This window comes from Buteo buteo, chromosome 8, assembly GCF_964188355.1.
Source record: "Buteo buteo chromosome 8, bButBut1.hap1.1, whole genome shotgun sequence".
NCBI lineage: Eukaryota > Metazoa > Chordata > Aves > Accipitriformes > Accipitridae > Buteo > Buteo buteo.
Genome location: NC_134178.1, coordinates 36,299,489 through 36,320,912, shown reverse-complemented (window position 1 = coordinate 36,320,912; position 21,424 = coordinate 36,299,489). Strand labels below are relative to the sequence as shown.

General features: G+C 41.5%; 1 protein-coding gene and 1 long non-coding RNA gene across 3 annotated transcripts in view; one reads left to right on the top strand and one right to left on the bottom strand.

Moving 5' to 3' along the window:
- Nucleotides 1–298: 298 nt before the first annotated feature.
- LOC142033776 (uncharacterized) lies at nucleotides 299–13,625 on the top strand. The gene is made up of 3 exons (XR_012651329.1): nucleotides 299–792; nucleotides 8,998–9,214; nucleotides 13,401–13,625. It is a non-coding gene; the product is annotated as an uncharacterized LOC142033776 (long non-coding RNA).
- Nucleotides 13,626–18,865: 5,240 nt separating this feature from the next.
- Nucleotides 18,866–21,424, bottom strand: part of CIP2A (cellular inhibitor of PP2A) — a 30,701-nt gene continuing 28,142 nt past the window's right edge. For both annotated transcript variants that reach the window (XM_075034112.1, XM_075034113.1), the window contains one exon: nucleotides 18,866–21,327. In XM_075034112.1, coding sequence (XP_074890213.1) covers nucleotides 21,157–21,327 — 171 coding nt within the window. In that variant the 3' untranslated portion in view covers nucleotides 18,866–21,156. The remainder of the gene's footprint in view (nucleotides 21,328–21,424) is intronic.

Sequence of the window (21,424 nt, the reverse complement as noted above, 5' to 3'; positions counted from 1 at the left end):
GCATGGGCAGATATATAGGTTTCCTTTGGTTCTAGCATAAACTGAATATAAAAGCACAAAGGAAAATAAATATTGCAGATGATGCCTGTTGGCCACAAGGGAAGACAATGTATTAGGGCTTTAGAAAACTCTATTCCAAGGAAGCAAAGGGGGAGCAGGGAGGGAGCTTATCTACAGCTTCGTTGAATTCTTAGATATCCACAAGAGCAAGTGGTTTGGTTTGTGCCCAGGCAAGAAGAAAAACGTTTGCATACCGAGCCTGCTATTTTTAAAGCTGTTGTCCTGATGACTGGACAGTGACAGGTTGCACAGACAAAGTTGGTTTGTAAGAAACAGAGGAATTTATGGAAGCGATAGACTCAAAGACAGGAGATTGGTGTGGCAGGTCTGAGGATCTGAGTGCTTTAGTAACCTGGTATTTTTAGCATTTGGGGTATGCAACTAAGAGGCAAAGAATCACTACTGCTCTGCTAGAGACATGCCCACCTCCAGGCAGACTGAAGTTGAGAAGAGGGGCCTTTGCTAAATCTAGGGATGAAGCTTTCAGTCCTGGTCTGGATACATCTGTGAAAGGAACCTGCGCTTGAGCTGGAAACAAGCGCTGTGTGCCACACTCTTCTCACTCGTTTCCTCAAACCAGAATCGCTTCCCACCCCTCCCAGCCTGCTGCTTTAGAGCTGCTCGGTGCCCCGCAGCATGGATATATTTTGATGTCGGATCGAACTCATCACCATTTTGCTTTATATCTGGTGAAAAAGAAAATAGAGCCAGTGATCTCAGCTGCTTTGAACAGTGAGTGATCATGTAAAGCTCAAGCAGCCAGTCCTGATCATGTAATTTGGGACAAGGTAAATTGCATGCATCACCAAGGTTTATGGATGCTGTTAGTCTGCTGTGAAGACTGAGAATATGATTATTTCATGCCACGAGGGTATAACCATCAGGTAGAACTGATGTTCTCTGCCTCCTGCTCCTCTCTCACATTGCCAGTAGCTTTACTTCTAAACACCATATTCCTATTACCACCTACTTTGCTTAGAAGGAGGCATCTTTTTCCAAATACGCTGTTATCACTTACGTTTTTTCTGTTCTGCAAATATTCAGCTTTCATCAGTCCTGCATGAACACTACAATCTTGCTCCCACGCCTCCCTTTTCTTTTTTGGGGCTGCAAACAACTGTTTCTGTAGCTGATGCCAATGCAATTTCAATGCTTGTCTCACTTGGAAAGGGACACACCCAGCACTGCTTCAAACATGATCAGTTTATTTTCCTTGCTAGCCTGATGGGAATTGATACTGCACATGTTATTCCTACCTTTCTGGAGTTTATTTGCTTTCTTTTAATATGAACCAGAATTTGCAGCACATTTCCCCGAGATTAAATTTGTAATGGTGACAACCAAAGACATTTGTCTCTCGCAGAGGCTACTTTTAGAAAGGTTAATGCTGGTCACCGTTTCTAGGGAAACAAGGGACTTTGATAAGAAGCCCTTGTGACTAACCTATTTTTAATAACCTTACATATTGGAAAGGAATGCAATAAGGTTTATCAGCTCTAGACACAGATAGTGTCAATATTGTAGTCTTATATAGAAAAGTTGGCAACTGGGATCCGTAAAAGCCCAGTTATGAACTCTCTCTATTTTCTTAGGAAAAAAGATCGACCAACCAGCTGCGTTTTGTTGAAAGCTGGCCTTTAGACTACTCTTAATAAAATGTGCACTGTAATAACCTGGCACTCTGAAAAAGCAAGATCAATGAGATAGAAGGACAGTAGTTCAAGATACAGATGTTTGGAGAAAGGGTCTCCTGAGTCAGGATCCTCTGGACTGCTCCATAAGCAAGCAGAAAGACTGTCTCTCTGCGAGAGGGATCTCATCTGAAGAGATTGAGAACCTATTATTTACCTCGAGGGGTTTTTTGGTCACTGGTCCCTGCTGCTGTTGCAGTCTCTGTTTAAAGGACAAATGGGAAAGAGCCAGAATGATCTAGTCAGATGCTCTTTGAAAGAGAAAGGTCAGTGACATGGGAATAGTTTTGGTAGAAAAAAAATGTGAACATCATACCCAGCAGCAAATCCAGGCCTATTCTGTACGAGTAGATGTATTTTCTCTTGTGAAGAATTATGGTTTAATTCTTCAAGCCGTTGATGCCCCAAGGAGAAATTGGAGGGGGAGAGAAGCTTAGCTTTAAGAATACTCGCACTCTGCTACGTCTTTAAAGGATGAGAAAACTGGCACTACACAGTACATTTAAAGTGTGTTTATGACAGCTAGATTCGCATTGTTAGAACTGGAGATCTTCAGGTTTCTGCAAGCCTTTGTGCTCCCCCTGCCGCAGTGCACATGCTAGGCAGTGGACGCAAGCGTCTGCAACCTGAAAAGGTATCGCGATGGAGCTTCTGTTCACGCTCCTTTCAGAATCATCCTTTTAAACACTTTCCTCCAATTAATTCTTTGCTGATAGCTACTGTGTGGTGCGATAGCATAAAGGAAATTTAAATTTCTCTATGGAAAGCATCTGCTTTCACGCAAACATGCCTGGGGAAATAATTTCTAAGCCACCAAAAATGTTTTAAGTGCCTTTTAAGCCACTGATATCCATGATCTATTGCTATCAGTATGCAGACCCCTGAAACAGAATACCTCTTCCCTCTTTGAACAACTTGAAATCGCCGGTGATGGTGTAGAATTAACCCACGAAACCGCAAGAGGAGAGTAGCTGATCTTATTAGCACGGTAGCGCAGAGCAGCGTCCATCCCTCGGCCGCGCTGGCAGCAGACCCCCTCCTCTCATCCTGTGCCAAGTGCCGAGCTCCGGGCTGCATCAGCACCCTCCCCTCCTAACCCAGGCTAGGATAATAAACATTTCAGAGCTGTCATTGCTGCCTCTCCCCTGCTGACATCTGATCATTATGGTATCTTAAGAACGTTTAAATAGGTCAGGGTTTTAATGGGAGAGCTCAGCTTCTGGGAGCGAGAGTGACAGCGCTTTGAGAGCAGATTAACAGCGCTGATAAATCAATCTCAAACTGACTCACAGCCCTAAGAAAAACAGCAAGGTGAAAACAGTAAAAAGTGAGCCTAATTAAATAAATGGTCTCAGGTCTTTGGCTCTGGAGATGCACCAGGGAAGGCAAAGAAGGTTTTTGTCATGTGCCTTCTCACTCTTCTCTCTCTAAAAGCTGATGTTCCTCCACCCCCCCGCAAAAAGTTTTCAGTCTCCAACAATCTTGAGCATCCCACCCTGCCCATCAGGTCAGAGAGTGTGTAATGGCGTGTTTTCAGAATTGCTGTGCATCCTTTTCCCAACTTTCACATATCCTAATTGCCATTAGCAAGTTTTGGGGTTCTTTTCCCCCACCTTAAACTGCTCTATATTATCCATAACCACTGGGGCAAGACAGGGAGTTAAAGCTCTAATAATGCATGTAAGTAGTTCAGGTTAATCTTTTCAGTATTCATTAACTATGCATTTTTTTGCACAGCACGTCATTAGAATTACCATAGCCCATTCACCAATTCTATTATGCCCTTCTGAAGCTAATAGTCAGAAGTATTTTAGCCTTGGGGGGGGGGGGAGGGAATAAAAATCCATACATGTCTCTCTAGGGTTTGTATTACGCAATCTGGCTTCAAAGAGAGGGTACTTCATTACCCCTACTTCAGCCTGTGACTAGGATACACTCTCTCTGCTCAAGCAGCCTGAAAACCACATTTCCATTTCAATAGGCAGCACTACCCTAAAATACCCCTAGGCCTTCAGACACAACATATTCTAGCTGCCGGTGCCAAGCTCCTGCAAGACAACCTGCCTTTCTTTGCCTTTTTCACATTTCAGCTTCAAGGATTCAGAGCCTGCCTTTCAGGTATGGGCAGAGGTCGGTACAGACCTTGCTGATCGCCTGGCTTTGCTGCCCTGAAAGTTTATTTTTCAGAGGAGATGAGGGGGAAAGAAAGGAAAAATATTCATGCCTTCTTAGACACAAATGATTTTTCAATTTTTTGCTTCTGTAACTCTGAGCCGTAACTAGACTTTCTGTCGAGGATTGTTTGCTATGTTGTGTTTACCTTATGCCAACTGCAAACTATACTAAAAAATGCAGTGGCAGTTTAATTGGTGAAATAATTGCCACGGGGGGAATGCTTTATTAACATTGCAAGCGCCGACAGAATTAACCCAATGTGATTGGCACGACACTAAATAGCAAGAAGGCGCTGCAGGAAGCAGACTGTGTGAGTTTTTCAGCATTTACATTCTGTAAAGCAAAGACAAGATGCTGTTTCTTTCCATGCACAGCTAAGCCGAGCTGGTCACCTCCGCCAGGAAACTCAGTCAGCAAAGCTCCTTGAAAAAATAAGGCGAGTTTTTAAAGAAAATCTATTTCCAGAGGTATTACTTTCTACCATGAGCTCGAAAAAGCACAAGTCTCTGCTTCTCACATGGTCTAATGATTTGATGCTTCTTGTCAGTCGAATTTAAACACCTCCAAAAATGGACATGACATCCCTCTCTCCAGCAGCAGCGCTCTGGAGCGAATGGCTGGTGTGTGCATATAAATATATATAAACACACACATGTGTATAGTTATATGTCTGTGTGTATATCTAAACATATATATACACACATGTATAGATATTCACAAACGTGCAAACAAGTTTATTTTCTAGCCTCTCCCCTGCCGGCTACGATGCTCCACGCTTACAGCGCACTACTAGCTAAAACGAACTTTTCCCGTGGAGGCCTGCCGAACCGACCCCGTGGGTGGTCGCCGTACCGCAGCCGAGCCGTGGTAGACTCCACCGCCGCCGCGCTCCCCCCCATCACCGCGCCAGGCTCCTGCCACCCAGGCTCAGCACCAGCGAGACGCAGAGGCTGATGCCAGAGCTGAAACCCTGCCACCAGCAAAACCCCCCCCCAAGCGCTTTAGGCTCAGCCTCTTTTCTGCGCTGGGCATTTTTATTTTGCTGGACGAGCACGTCGTGCCTAACCCCAGATTAGTTTCTGAAAAGGCACGGCGGGGCGAGATCGTTAAGGGGTGAGCTGCTGCGCGCTCCCACCACTTCAGCACGGTTTGGGGAGGGCGGAGGCAGGAGAGAGGGTCGGGGAGGCCGCGGTGAGAAAAGACCACCCAGAGGAACCCACAGAGCCCTTCGGAGACAGGCTATGCTACATATCTAGACCAAAACCCACCGAGAGACCATCGCCTTTGCGGAGGAGGACCGCCTTCGCCACAACAGCCAGCAGCAGCTGAGATTTCCAGTGAGGTTACGGGCATTAACTCTCTTCAGAGTCACACCAGCTCCCCAGCAGCAGCTATTCCTGTTGTAACAGAATTGATTTTAAATGTCTGGTTTTGCAACTGAAATAAACATTTTGTCTTTATAGGGGAAAAATGAAGGAGATGGGGAAAAACATACGGTAAAGTTATATGCTTACACAAAGCATATTGCACAAAGCCAAAGTACCTGCCACATACACATTTTTAGATCTCACAAAATGGTCTTAAAAAAAAGAGAGTAAGAAGAAATGAAATAACACCTCTGGTATGATGAGGCAAAGCTAGATTGCTGTAAAAACACTGAGCAAGAATGGAAAATATGCCTGCCTCAGTGGGGGCCTCTGAAGCTTCACTTTAAATACCAGTAGCTTAGCAGCATGAAAATGCTAAACAGCTCATTTGACAGGACCACCAGCCCAGTTGTTGAGTAACATGTTAAATTTTCATTAAAACTCACTCAACAGAACACCTCAGGTTTTGATCTATCCAGCCCATCCCACGGAAACTTCTCACCAGCAGCTCCAGGTATTCAAGCCTATTCACCGAAAATGCATTTTGGAATAGTCTTGATTGAAGAGCTATTGCGGTACTGCCCTGTGGATGCAGACGGTTATTCATCTCACCTTTCTAAATGCTGTTCTGCAGGTCCAGTGCCTTTGCCTTGCCTCTGCTAGAGGAGAGAATGCAATCCTAACAATAACTCCTGCAGGGCAATAAAATAATATTTTTATTTCTGTAGCTATAGAAAGATGTATATAATTTTTTTTAAATCATCACCGATGTTGTTCAGAGAATCAAAATTTACAGCAGAAGGCTTAGCTGCAAAATTTAACACAGAACTTTGACAAAAATATAGGCTATTTTGGGGTATGAAAATATGCTATGGAAAAAAGGAAAAGGAAGCTTTATTTTTTAAGTTTGATTATTCTGCCTCTTGCCGGTCAAGATATACTGGTCCTGGCAGAAATTCTGGTCCTTCTTGTTGTACTGCAGCTGATGAACAGGGATTTTCCAGAGCAGAAAAATCCCCCCTCCAATCCTCACCCAAATGTGCACCAGAACTGCAGAGGAGGGATTGCAGAACTTAAGTGGAGATGATTTCCGTTGCATCACTAGCATGGTCCGGATACTTACATTCATCCATTAGCGACACATCTTCATAATTCAAGATCTGCAATGTATCCATCCTCAGGAAAAAAAAATAAAAAATCACCATGATACAGAAATTACAACACCTTTCTAGGAAAGGGAAGCTGATTGAGGCAAAAATAGGGGCTACATCCATATAAACAATAAGGCACTTAATTCCCACTGCTTTCTCTGTGTGGAGTTACAAAGCTGACTACCTTCAAAGAAGAGGGACTATGCAGTCTGTTCATGATCATGCTTGCTGGACCAGGAAAAATGACCGGGCACTAGGGCTGTGAGAATTTGACAGTGCCCTCAGAGCAAGTCCCACTCTTCTCCATGGGGAGATAGGCTTCTCACCAGATGGGTCATCTCTTTCACCTTTACTTGGTTTAAAAAGTAAGAAGCTTACCTATGTAAAAACTAATGGCAAGTTGTTCTTGCCCGACCAGTTCATTCTGAATCAAGAACGAGAGGGGCAGATTTTAGATACTGACAGTATAAGGAGCAATAGCACTATGTGGCACTAGTGTTCAAAACAGAATAGGTAGATACATTCAAAGATAATAGCAATGCCCATTATGTTTCAAGTTACAGCTCAGGGAAATTTGGCTCACTCTTCATTGGACACACAGACTTGAATTTTAGCTACTTGCAGCAATCAGAAAACTATCCTGAATACACCTGAACTACTTAGTTTTCTATTGCCACACAGGGTGTTTGTGCCTTGGGGTGAAAAAAGCATGCAAATTGGAGTATGAGACCAATCAGTAGAATTTATTTGAATGAGAGAAAGAATCAGAAGGCAGACGTATAGATCCATTCCCCAGAAATAATAAACCAGATGCCAATTAAGACAGAGTCCAACGCTAGGCAAGAATTCTATCCCATACCCACGCAATGCAGACAGGTCTTAGTGATTTGGTCACAGCGTACAGATAAAGTTCAAAGAACAAAAACACCCAAATACTCTTGTAACCAGAAAGGACACGCTCTTTCAGACTACAGCTTCAAGATGTGTTTTAATGAGCATTAAAAAAAAACAAGTATGAATGAGCATTTTTGTACAGCTTATGGAAAGGAGGTTCCAAAAGGACTAATGAAACAAAACCTTCCACTCTCTTCCTATTGCCCATAGCACTGCCTGTTTGTTAGCAGTAACAACGTGTGACATGTCACACGGGGCTCCGCTGAGCTGAGCTCCAGACCTCTGACACCAAATCACTGATAAAGTCATGACATGGAAAAAAGGGCTGTCCAAGTCCCTTCACAACAGCCAAGCTCTGGGAGTCAGCAATGCCCGCCTTAATCCAGCTACTTCCACTAAGTGTCTCCCACCACCGTTATCAGAACCAGAGGTGAAAAGGTGTTAGCAAAGGAAAGATATTTTTGCACAGAGCTCTTTCACTGGATGGGGTTCGTGTCTGACTTCCACTGTCCAGCTGAGCAGCAACGGGCTGATGGCGGAGAGCGTGTGTGTGCGAGGAGAGGCATCAGGACCTCCGCCACCCATCACGGCTGCTCGCAGCAGCGTGCCTTCAAAGAGCAAGCCGAAAGACAACCGTTCAGCCACACCTTACCTTATTCATATAATTTCATTTTCCTTCGCATCATCTCCTTTCTCTCCCTGCCCTCACCTAAGGACAAGGTGATCTAGGAGCCGGCCTGAAATCTCCCTTCACACAATTCTCTTTTTGGACTTGGGGGAAGTGCACGGCAGAAGAGCAGCACCAGGAGAGCTCATCGCTTGGGGCTCTGCATTTACAAAACAAGACAACCACATATGGGCAAGAAAGAATAATTAGCAGAAATTGTTTCAAACTTACTCTTCCTTTCTTCATTACTGCCTTCAGAGATGCCCCCTTCCTCCCCCACAATAAACCCCTCATTGAAACAGCAGGATGGACACATCACCTTGGATGTTTTTACAACCTGACAAAACATATTAAGAACTGACATCTAATTCATCATTGTCAAGGTTCAGCACTTGTCATGTCTATCAGAATTTCCTTAGAGACAGGAAATACCAAAAAAGGAATCCAGCACTTACTAAAAGAGTATCTTCCTAGCCATAAAGGATTCGGGCCCTTAAATAAAAGAAAAACTGAAAAAGCTGAAAATTCTCTGTAAACTGATGATAAGAACAGATCATTAGTATTAAAAATGCAAATACACAGAGGATATACCATCCTCCTGCACCAACAGTATTTCCAGCCAGCCAGGCTAAGTAAATCCAGCCCAGTATTTATGTATTCAACTTGAAGAAAAATACATATTAAGGACAGAATTACAGTTAGGAATAAGACAATGATGTTGCCATTAACCTCCAACCAAGCATCACTGATCCAGGAAATTACAAGATTAGCTAAAAAGAAATCCAACTAAATTGAAATAAGAAACATATAGTTAGGGAGTTCAAAAACTCTTAATGCTGCTGTATAGTGAGGGCAGACTGTGACTAAGGCATCTGAGTGTTTGTATTCTTGCAAGCTTTTTTAAAGCCGATTCCACCTTTCTGAATTCATTGAATGAGTAATCACTAGCATTCATTCATTTTATCAGGCTTTTTTTCTTTTCCTCCCTTCAGGAAGTTCCTATTTCAAAATGACTGCATGGAGACTGAACGAGGAGCACCAGCTGGGGCTCCTGCACCAGATTTCTGGCCTTCTGGAGGAGCAGAGCACTATTTTAAGGGCAGAGCTACTGGAGAAGCATAAGACAACCAGCGGTTGCCAGTCTTCTAAAGAGGCTTGCACCTATTTTCCATGACTGGAGCCTCACAAAGCAGCCCATTCCACTCACAGGTTTGACTTTTAATTTGCACTAAAAGAACTGGCTTAGGGCTTTTTTTTTTTTTTTTTTTTTTTTAAAAAAAAAAAAAAAAAAAGGGAGAACACATACAAAGAAATGGTGTAAAGATCCTACTTTCTGAGTCCTGCCAGCACCAAACTTCTGGTGTTCTCTGTGGTTCTCCTTCATTCCCACCAGCAGGCAAGGTTTCAGTGGTATCGGGGACGTTTCAAGTGGAAACACGCAAGCCACTCAACCATTAAGCCATTTAACCTTTAAAGACTAAAGCTAAGTAACAGTTAATCCACCAGTGAAAGTTTGTGTGTGCCCTCTCCCCCATTAGAGTGGCATTTGAGCCACTGCAGAAGACTGATAATAAGTTGTGTTATCTCTGAGATCACAGTGGACTTATTTAAGAATTTTTAGCCTGGCTGTACTCTATATGTAACATTAAATACAGCCACAGCTAATAACTTGGCTTAATTATTAGCTGATTTCTTCATATACATGTGGGCAGATTATTTCAATTATTTTTAATTATATGGAAAGTTCCAAGTGTCTGTTTTATTCCATTAAGGTCATTCAGAACTCGGCAAAACCCACAAATGCTTAATTCTTTAAATGACAGTTTTTAATTAAATTGAACTCAGGCTAATTAAAAGATTTGCAGATTGCAACAATCTAGTCCATTTTCAAAAGGCAAGCCTTTACATCTACAGCAAATATGCTCTATTTTCCATTCAGATTAAAGATTCAGAAAAAAAAAAAAAAAGTGCAAAAACCTCCTCCAGCCCTAACAGTGGAACTACAACTGATGGCAGGTAATAGAAGTGCTCCATCAGTTTGGGCTCCAAGCTGCAAACTGTCTCTCAAGAATACCCCAGCCCACTGCTCCCACTTGCATGAAAACCTGGGCACTGGAGACAGGAACAAGAGCTTTAGCCAGAGCCTTTGGTGGTAACAGCCTTAGCTTCATCCCCCTCACCTGCCAAACACTTACCTGTTTGTGCAGCACTGTATGAAGGGGGAAACCAACACCCAGCCCTGACAGCCACTGACAGCCCCCTGCAACAAAATAAGGGAACTGTATTTGATAGGTACCCTACAGAAACACTAGCTTCAGTGGATAACTTGAAAAAAGAAAGAAAAATATTTTTTTTAAATTTGTAACCAACAAAGATAAGGCTGTGGTGACGCTGTAGATCTCTCCCTGCCTACAGTTACTTTTGTCCTCACCAATCAATTCCAATGACATTTGACAAAGTGGCTCTGGTGACAGTCCTCCAAGCTAGTAGCTGGCTAGAAGCTGGACTCTGAAGCCAACATGGGTGGAAGTTGTTTTTCTCATATTCTGTGCACCAGAGCCTGGGCCACCTAGCACCTCCATAATTTCCAAGCCAGCATCATGATATACTGTTTCCACCTTAGTGGAACAACCTCCCCAGGGACATGGCAGAGCCCCCGTCACTGGAGGGCTTTAGGATGCAATTGGACAAGGTGCTAGATCACCTCATCTAGGCTCCCTTTCCCACGAAAGGTTGGACCAGATGATCTTCTGAGGTCCCTTCCCACTCGGGCTGTTCTATGATCACTGGGGGCACAGCGGTGAGGAATATGAGGTCACTTTTGCATAGAGCAAAACAAGGGCTTAAGGAGGACAAAGGACCCGATCCCACAGTGCAGAAGTTTTGCTGCTTTCAGTATGCACTGCTTTCAATGCATGAAAGTCACTAAGTCCTTGACTGGCACGAACAAAGTTGGATTTTCAGCATGACACCTTCACACAGCTGCTGGCAATGAGCTTCCTTCATATACAAATATAGTTAATGTATACAGCGATTGTTGGCTTGATTTCTCCATTTAGAGTGAGTAATGCATATAGCCATAGTAACCAGCTCCTGCCACTGAGTCTTCCTTCTCTTCTGAAGTCAATCTATTTATGCATGGGTCTGTGAAGAGGAGTTTACATTTCTCCTGGTTGGAAGAGTAGGTGAGGGAGACCTGGCTCCGCAGTTCTGCCACACGCTGCAGAAATGACACGGAGTGACCTTGGCTATTGTTCTGTAAGTGGTTTTCCAGCACGTCACATGCATCTGTTACCCACTTATCGACTCACTTGAGTCTATATAAACCAGCCAATATTCTCTTTGCTAAACAGGGTTATTAAAAATGCAACATCGATGTGCAGTAATACCTCCAAACAAATTTCCCAGTCAAGGTATTAATAGTTTTAAGGTGTTGGAAAACCATTTTCACTGAGTTCATGGAGTTTTACAGCAAAATAGGTTTGTAGCTAGCATTCACATTAGCATTGCGCCTGCTAAAGAGTCTTGAATCTGATGACATTTAGCTTTTAACGTTTTAAAGATACAAAGCATGCCAGAGCCTTTAACACAAGATAACAAAATCCAATTTCACTTGCCTAGATCAGCCTTTGTTAAGTGTTGCTACCTGAGTGCCAAACTCAAGTCCCAGATCTGATCTAAGCTTTAGCCCTTTCTAAATGGGTAAAAATAAACACATCCTTTCTTTGCCTTTATGGAGATGAAAACATTGCAAAGAAGGAAGTACATGTATACTGTGAAGACCTGAGCCAAGCAGCAAAGATTACCCCAAAAGGACATGCAGCAAGTACTACTTTAGTTGTTGAGCTCTTTATAGTAAATAATGGTGTTTATATATAAAATTAATGATTCAGATGGTGGCTTAGACTACAGACCTGTTCTGGGAGAAGGGAAAATCCCACCTCCTTCCCCAGAAAGCACTAAAGAGATTACAGAGACCTTTGCATAGAGGAATAATATGTAGAGACTAAGAAAAAAGCTCGAAGCTATTCTGATATTTTTAATTGTTACACAGTACCTTACTGAATGAAAGGAAAGCTGGCCGTATGCATGAACTGTGGAAAGTAACTTATTTTAGACAGCAGTAAAACAGGTTTGACGTAAATTGTTGAGCTTAACTTTACCTTTGGCTATGCACAAGTGCAGAAATTACCAGATCCCAGCTGGCATCAGTAGCCCACTGGATCCATTAGCTTATCCCTAAGTTGTGAGGCATCATTGTGACTATCCAACCAAAAATTACCAGTTTGTATCAGTGGTATGAATGGTCATTGTTTAATATTTCAGTCCAGCAGAGTTCTCATCCAAACACACATCCTTGCTAGATTTGCCTGGGTCTGATGATGATTAACGAGTCTGGGAGAAATCCAGAAAAATGTTATCACTCAACAACAGACAGAGACTAATGCCAGACCTTCAGCTACCTGATCTAAAATTTTTATCACGCTTCGACACTGCAATGAATGGAAAATACTTCCCAAAGATTAGTGCCACTCATCCTATCTCTCCTGTAATCACTTCCTACCTTAAGTTCTGAGAAATGGAAGAATTCTTACAGAATTCAAACACCGACATTTTAAACACTTTGCCTCTAACCTGAGACTTATTGACATAAAACATCAGTTTTACCTCCAGATGATTTTAAGACAGAGGAGACTTAACAAGTATCACCCCCCCCCACCAAACAGTGAAGTTATCTCCTGGAGAACTGTACCTCAGAACTCGCCAAAAAGCTCAGCCAAAAGGCTTTTCACCCTCTAGCAATCCTCCTTGTGTGCAGACTTGGTAAGCTAATAAAATTGTATCTGCAATTTAGGTCTAGCTTCTATCCTTTCTTCTCACCAGCTTATGAATAAACATGACAGTATCATCAGGCCTTGAGTAGTTAGATTTATAATAAACAAGGCTTGGGAGCAGGAGGGAAAGGGGGAAGGAAAAATGTCATTTGAGTACTCCAGGCTTCAGAAATAGAACTAAAATTGGAGGCTGTGCGACCTCGCTCCAGCACCTGCGTGCGTAAGTGCTCTGCTTCCAGTGATGTGATTAGATGCTATTTTTCCCCTGGGGGCTCTGCCTCATTCTGCATGAGATAGGCCTGCGTGGGGAGGAAGGCAAAGTCAGGTGGTGAAGGAGACACTGCTGTCTGCATGTCCCTTTTCACTCTGTTGCAGAAGCTGCCTTCTGTATGAGTCAGAAGTAGGAAAAGAAAGACGATTTTAAGACTCAGGTAATTGCTTGCTGCATTAGTATGCCAGAAGGCTTCACCGCAAAGTGCCTGTGTGATGGCAAGCAAGCCATTTACACCAACTTTTAGATAGGCAACCACCATAACTGGTTTTATTTTCTGTGTAACTAGGTTGAAAACCCCCGATTTGCACGGAAATGCTGAGTGGAAGCGCATGCAAGTACTGCATGCCAGGGCTGCAGTCAAAACCACCAGGAATCATTTTCTGGAGCTGAAGAAAGCACATCCGTGCATGCATGTATGAAGTGTTATGTACTAACAAATGGAGGGTTTCAACTTCTCACACAAGGAGCCCCAAATTAGCAGTTTACCCCAATTTGCATCTTGATTCTCTGTTGGTAACACGAAGGTAATTGTATGTAGATACTGTAATGATAAGTACTGTATGGAAATGAATGAGAAAGGCTATACGTTAGATATTTTACCTTCATCTGTTCAATAACTACATATGGGCAAAGGTTCTTCAGACACAGACAAGGGTTCGAGCAGAGTCTAAGCAGCAGCATGTGTTTGAGCAGTTATGAGCTGCAGCCATGTTCTGCTCATGCAGGGAGAGGCAGGAGCAACCTCTATTCTGGTACTCCACAGAGGCGAGTACCCTGTTACTCTCTCTGAGGGAGAACAGTCACCTTGGAGGATAGCATGCATCAGCAAGCCCAAAGATTGTGCTCTCTAAGCACACCATGCCTAAAAATATACAGCACTTCAGCCACAGACATTAAACAGGTGAAGGAGTGACAGCAGCCTCACACGCAGAGAAGATGCCGTTCCCCAGCATATTAACCCCCCCTCCAATAAAAATGACTTCTGCTCTTGCCAGTGAAAGGCATAAAGGCATTTGCTTGGTCTTTGCAGAACACAAGCAAGGCAACAGCACAATACCTTGAAGCATATTCTGAGGAGCTTTTCAAGTGTTGAAGCAAACCATTAAAATGATACTGAAATGAACACAATAGCTCTCTGAGATTTCCCACTGCCTTAAAAAGCCACAACAAAGAAGTTGTATTGGTTCACCTCATCCTGAATATAAGTAAGAAAATTAAAGGCTTCTTTTAAAACTAGACTCACTTCCAACTGCTAGATGCATGATAAAAATAACCCAAGTATGTTTTTCTAAGCTTTATCCTTAAAAGATAAAAAGAGAAACAATTAAGGTACTTGATACAAGACATAAGCAAGCAGAAATGGGTTGTGACCATGGCCCCCACCCTCCAACCAAGATTAAACAAAATATATTGTAACTGAGCAGCACTGGATTTTTTTTCGCCTGGGGCTTATCAGAAGCCTCTGGATTTTTAAATTACAATAGCCTTCTATTTCCTTCAAAGGTTATAGGACATTCTGGCTGTACTGTAAAACACAACTGAAATGCAACACTTGAGTATCAATATAAGCAAATAATACACCCAGATAGATTATTCTGAAGTAAAACTGAGCCAAAACAACAGCTGCTTACTTACAAAATTAGTTTTTAATAACTTAATACACCACAAAACCCTAAACCAGATTGTTAGCTCAGTTACTCTGAGAAAAATTTAACTAATACAGTATTTGCTCTCTCATGTGAAGGCTTAGCTATGTATGGGTAAATCAAGGGCTAGCCATCCCTGCTATGTGGGAGATCCCAGCAGTATGAGGTGCTTGTTCTCATGCAGAGATAACCTTTTCAAAGACGTACTTTGGCCCAAAGGAACAGGATCCTACAGAATTTAATCAGCGCGTATTAAGTGACAAACCCACAGTCTGGACTTAGAACAGAGACTCTGTATCACAGGCCAACCACGTTAAAAGAAAACTGCAGTCAACTATTATACTACAGTAGCTTAGCCAAGGAAATCTGGGATTTTTCTACTCCTATCAATTTGTTTAAGATCTGTTGACACAATCTCCCCTCTTCCCTGCACTCTCTCCTTTCCTTATCCCAGAGCATAAGCAGTGCTGGGAACATCTCACAGAAAAAAAACCAAACAATTGCACTGGCTGTCTCCCTAGGCTTCCCACGTTGCAATAAGGAATGTGTAAGCCACCTTCATCACGTTTCTCAAACACTGAAGAGTTCATTTCTGCTGCAGAGCTTTAGAAGGAAAAGATGTTTTAAAACCCTGCAAGCAAGCAGGGCTTTCAAAGTCCATCTAAGCAACAAGAGCTACAATGCCTGCTGCTGAGTAACATTACGTTGTCCTTGGTTTTGTCTCTCCTTTCTTTAAGGGCCCCAGAGGTTTGTATCACACCCCCCCACACACCCCCACGTAGTATGCTGTGTTCAGGACTGGGACTGTGTACTCACTGAAAAGATACTTCAGATTATTCCCAAATATGCTTCAAGGTGCTTTGTACCGTCTTCCTTCCTGCCCCATACACTAAATAAAGTTTTTTCATGATTTGCTTTCCTCAAGGTTGTGCAAAGGCTCAGCTATTAGCCTAACAGCTTTGGATTCAGTTTTACAAGCGTAATACTATGCACGATTGATACAACCAGGTTGAACACTTCCTGTTGCCATTAAGACTTCTTGCCTAGACTGTGGCCAATTTTGTCCATGCAGTCCGTTTTTCACGCTAGGCCAGAGCCTGCACTGCAAGACTAAAGTTCTGTGGTAGGTGAACCCAGATTTCTTTCCTCCCAGCCAGGTGCCTTACCCCCAACACCATCTTTTTTGTTTGTTTGTTTCCCCAGTCAACATTGAGAATACATAAGGCTAAAGGAGAAAGCTGCTGCCCCACTAGTTTTGTTACATTGTTTTCCCTTTTTAGTGGTTTCTCCACAAACTTTCTGTTTAGAAGGGAAGATACTGGCAGAAGGAAGAATGCAGCATGCGGCGATGCTCTTACACATTCTCCTGAAAAGATGGGGTAGCAGGGCAAACACCACAAAGGTTTTAATAAAGATATACCAGTAGACTTGTATATTTCCATTTCCAAAGACATCCTCAAGAAAAAAAAAAATTTAAAAAAATCTATTGTTATGAGTAAAGTGGCTGCAATGTTTGCTCAAAACCCAACACAGCCCAATAACAATGGGTCAGGGAGACAAACTGTAAACACATCAATGGTAGCAATGTATATAAGGGCTCCCATAATTCCCAACCTTCTGTTTTCAGACAAAAGCAAATAGCCATAAAAAACCCACCAACCAACCAAAGAACAACCCAACCCAACCCCCACCTCCTAGACTCAAACTTGCATTTATAGGTCAGTTCGAAAGCCATGCAGGCATAAAAGGAGACATGGAGTTTCTAATCACATACACGACACTAATGCCGAGCATGAAACACATGGATGGATCTAGCTGGCTCTTCTTACTGATCTCCCTTGACAAGAATCATTCATAATAAAACAAGATATTCCAGCTGACCACCAGCTTTTCAGCCAAGACCATCAGTTAATCCCAGGTCAAAGGGCAACGTGTCAGAAGGGACATGAGATTGCTCCTTAGGAAGAGTTCAACATATTGCAACTATGAGAAACTCAGGCATAGCAGATTCAAACAGAAACTGGACATAAAGATGAGGACCATACTACCTTGTTACTTCTGTTCTGAAATGGATAGCCTCTTTGATAAAGGTGCCTAACTTTTCCAGCAGTGACCAGAACAATCCAGACTGCCACTCAGGAGGTGGGAAAGCACCTTGCCCTGGTTGCCAGGCATGGTCTGGGACTACCAGATTGTTTACATCAACAGCTACACAGTTTTCAGTGTGGCATAATTCAGCCTAACTAGTTGTTTCTCATTTCTATGTACTCCTAGGAAAGTAGCCAATTTAGATTGGACTGGGGTAGAGAGATACGAATGTGTCATTGGGGATGTAAAGCTAACAGACTGTTCCCAACTTCATCACGCTGCAGAAGGGAAATTGGTGAGAAAGAGTTGGAAAGGAAGTCTGCTTCAGTGAACAAATCTGAAGGTTTCAAAAAGTAACCAGATGGGAATGCATGGAGTTTATATATAAACCAACTTTGCAAGGTTGAAAGCATTTTTTGTGAAGTACTTGCCTAAAAATGCTTGATCTTTGGCTGCTAACAATAAACTCCAAGAAAAAGGAGCAGAGAACCTCTCCTTACATCTTCTTAAGAACGCTTATATCAAACCTAAAAAGCTAGGTGGCACAGTTTCAGTGGAGTTTGTCTCATTTTTGGCCTGCATTTATTCCAGAAAAGTGCACTGCTAGAGAATTCCTGGAGAACGACACACACCTCTGAATCAAGAAATTTGTAAGCATAAACAAGATGTAAATCTTGACCAGCAGTTAACACTTTTGGCACTGCTGAATCTGTAGCATAAGTAGTTTTTAGACTTGTTTACTCAGAATTTTATATTTTGTTTACACCATCACTAAATAAATCCTACTACTCACAATCAGTACTAAATACTTCCTGAAAAATCTGTCAAAGATGGTATCAGCTGTTCATTATATTGCTTGTTTTAAACAGGCTTACTTACCAGCACTTACATTTAGGATCACTTCCTACAGCAAGGCCATGCTTTCAGTTTGTAAAGCTCAGAAGTCCTACCGTTCGTGCAGGATATTAACTTCATCCTGAAGTTAAGAAAATTCCAGCCAAAGTTTCAAAAGCCTGGGAGGAAAGGGTTTTTTGCCTACATTAAGTTGCACATGCTAGCACAAATACCACAGCATAGACATTTTGACCACACTAATTAAAAAAAAAAAATGCTCTGCCTTGTTTATAACAGAGATAAGCATAGGGGGAGGACAATGACAGCATGAGAATTGGTTCAGGAAAAGCTTCATGTTCCGTCTTCTGTGTAGGCAAGGATGATCAACTGCACTTAATTCAAAAGTCAGAGTTCAATTCCACAGCTTGTTTTATCCCAGAGGTGGGAAAGACTCCACTACTAGATCCAAACAGCACACGAGAAAAGCTTCCCAGTTTCAATACAAGACAGACTTCACCAGAGAAAAGCAAGTGATAGGCACTGTCACTTGGAGTCAGTGGTGAAAGAGAGGTGGAGAGATGGAGAAGTGGGGGAAAGTGAAAGCCTAAAATAAACCACTAGCAGGGAAGTAGAAAAAGATCAAAAAAATGCAGAATTAAGACCAAAAGAAAAGGGGAGTGGTAAGATGAAGACGACATATAATAGACTATGAACTGAAAAGCATCAACTCCAAACTGCTTACTATCTCATTGTCCCCAAAAAGTACACCAGCAATGAACTAGAGAACACAGAAAATACACACTACAGAAAAAGAAATACTGTTTTTACAGCAGGATTGTAAAAATGTACAAAGCTATTCAGAACCACATATTGAATCAAAAACTTTCTCCAGATTATGTAAATAAAAGGCAGCTATTTTCAGATAAGTACTGGAGTGCCCAATATTGAGACATGAGGTTGCTCTGAACTAAGACAGCTCATGAGTCTCTGTACTTGTAAAACAGACAATTGACAACCTGACATAACACAGATAATTAAAAATCGACTCTGTTGAAGAGCTATTCGTTGTGCTGGTGCCAGCTACTCCTGCACTAAATGAGGGAGCCTGTGGGGAAAGAAAAAAAAAGTCCAACAGCATATTGGATACAGCACGTAACAAGAATATTAAAACAGCACAGGGACTTTATTACAGAACTATTTTGAACACTGATAATATCAAGATGCCTAAAAGCAAAACCCCAGAACACAGCTATTTCTCTGCACGAATTAAGTGTAAAGATTCACAGGTTTTTCTACAGTGAAAAGAGCTATATGTTTTGAACAAAATTTTAAACAGACATCAATTTATTTCCTAGTTCCATTAGCCACTATTCATTACCAATTGGAAAAGCACTGCCAGGAAAGAACACAAAACCACGACAAAGTAGCTTGATGTGTCCATGCATTCATTTGCTATGCAGCCCAACAGAGTTCAGCAACACTTGGCTTGGAACAGCATACCGAAGCAGCACATTTTTCCAGGGTAAAAAAACAATCAATATTTATACACCGTGCTTATTACTGTGGATTCTATCATCTAAACTCCAAAGACTCGTTTACCATTTTCTGGGGACATGAACCTTATTGCTGCATGACCTTACTCTGGTGAGCAGCTTGACATTTTTGCCCTCCCATTCCACCATTTGAAAACAAAGTCAGACCAGCATTTATCAGTTTAATTAGTAACACGCTTGACATTTCCTACTTGAATTTCTTTACATGAGCAGTTTCTGCCAGAAAAGGAGCAAAAAAACCATTTCCTTACACTTTCCCCATGACCAAGAGACTTAAACAGAAATGAAACCATGTTTGCAAATTTACTTTTGACACTCAAATTTCTTAACCCACTAGACTGAAGTAAAAATTGATGGTTAATGAAGCTTTCTTTCCCCATTGAGTTTGCAAAACTCTAACGAGACCCCTCACTTCAGCAATTCTGATAACTTTTTTTTTTTTTTACCTTCCTAAGCAATAACTGCATTTTATGCAAAAAGGCAACCAAACTACATGAATTGTGCACAAAGTTGGCAGTCATCCCTGTAATTTACCTCACTTAGCAGAATACATAAAACACAGAAAACAGAGCAATTTTTTTTTTTATTCCCCTGGTCTTCACAGAGACCAGAACAATGTCTATAAATCTTACCTGTGATTAGGTCATGAAAACTATATTTCAGCAACAGGTTAAAATAGATACAACATCAGATGAATTGGAAAATTGCAACTGAACGTGCAAGGCTGTCCTTAGACGCAAGTTCAACAGATTCAGTAAGACACATCTATTACACAACTGAAAAACAAAGAATCTCAGGTATTTTAAAATCTAGCCATTACAAATTAGATAAAAATAAAGGCAGTAATGCTACAGAAAAAGATATATATTAGATCACCCAAAATTCTGGCAGTTCTGCCAAAATACAGATACTAATGAAATAGTTCTGCCAACTGCTAAAAGACATGTTATTCATGTCATGTAAACTAAGGACAGGAAAGTGTTCTGCCACTCAAAAATGTGCATCCAATTCTAGTACTAGTCTTTCATATGAAAGTACATTTTTTAAGAGACCAAAATTATCTAAATAGTTATAGTATGAGCAATATATGCAATCCTGTTGGTGTACAGCAGAAAACGACAATGCTGACAACAGCTAGCATGCATCGGATAGGATTGTCAAAAATGTGCAGATCTTTTCAAAGAATGAAGAGAAGCATTGTAGGATTAGGAAAGTATTATCTAGTATTTAAGAAATATTTGTACATTCATATATTTTATTTTAGCATGCCTTCCCTAACAGATGCTACTTGCTGAAGAGTCATTCAAATGCGGTGTTCTACTTGCTCAAATTCATATCTCCTCATAATTAGAAATGCCTCCACATATTTACTACACAAAGCACTTGCACCAATACGCTGCTAAATACAGCTTTCAATGTAACATGTTCTAATTGATATAATCCATTTTATTTTTATGTTTATACCTTAGACGTCAGGAAGCAACACTGTACAAATAATAATGGTATTCAGAAGAGTCAAAATTAACAAGATTACATCATAAAAGTGCTTAACCTATGAAGCATGCTGCTTGCCAGATGGCCAGTAGAAGAATTTACAGACAAAAAAGTTAACAGCGACTCCTATTTTGCTTTACGTTTCCCTATATATATTTAGGAAGGTTAGTCACCAGCAAAAGTTGCATTCAGCTCCCAATACAGATGATAATATTTCTACCAAGACCATCAGAAGACCTATTTGCTATATAGTAGCTCAGTTTTTTTCAGATCAAAGCTTCCACAATTACTACTTTTTCTTCTCAATTGATAGTTAGGCTACTTAAATTTTAGGTTTTTTTGAGGCAGATCATATGCTAACTTCAGGTTTAAAAATCTTTACATATATTCATACATATGTATAAAATACTAAAATCTTAACAGAGCCCTATAAACTGAGGTTCACTGCTTCTACACTTAACTTGCCACCACTTAGGCTGTGAATCATTGCAATCATATTGGAGTGTTTGTTCAATTCTTCCTTCTGTAGTTTTACAAGTGCTTCTTTTTCTTCCAAGCGTCCTTCCAACTGGGATTTTTGAACTTCCAGAGAAGATGCCTGCACAAACAAACAAAACACTGCAGTTTCCTCCATTGTCAACTGAAAAACGTACACAACAGTGAAAGCTGAGTGGCCTGATGGTGAATTTAAGCAA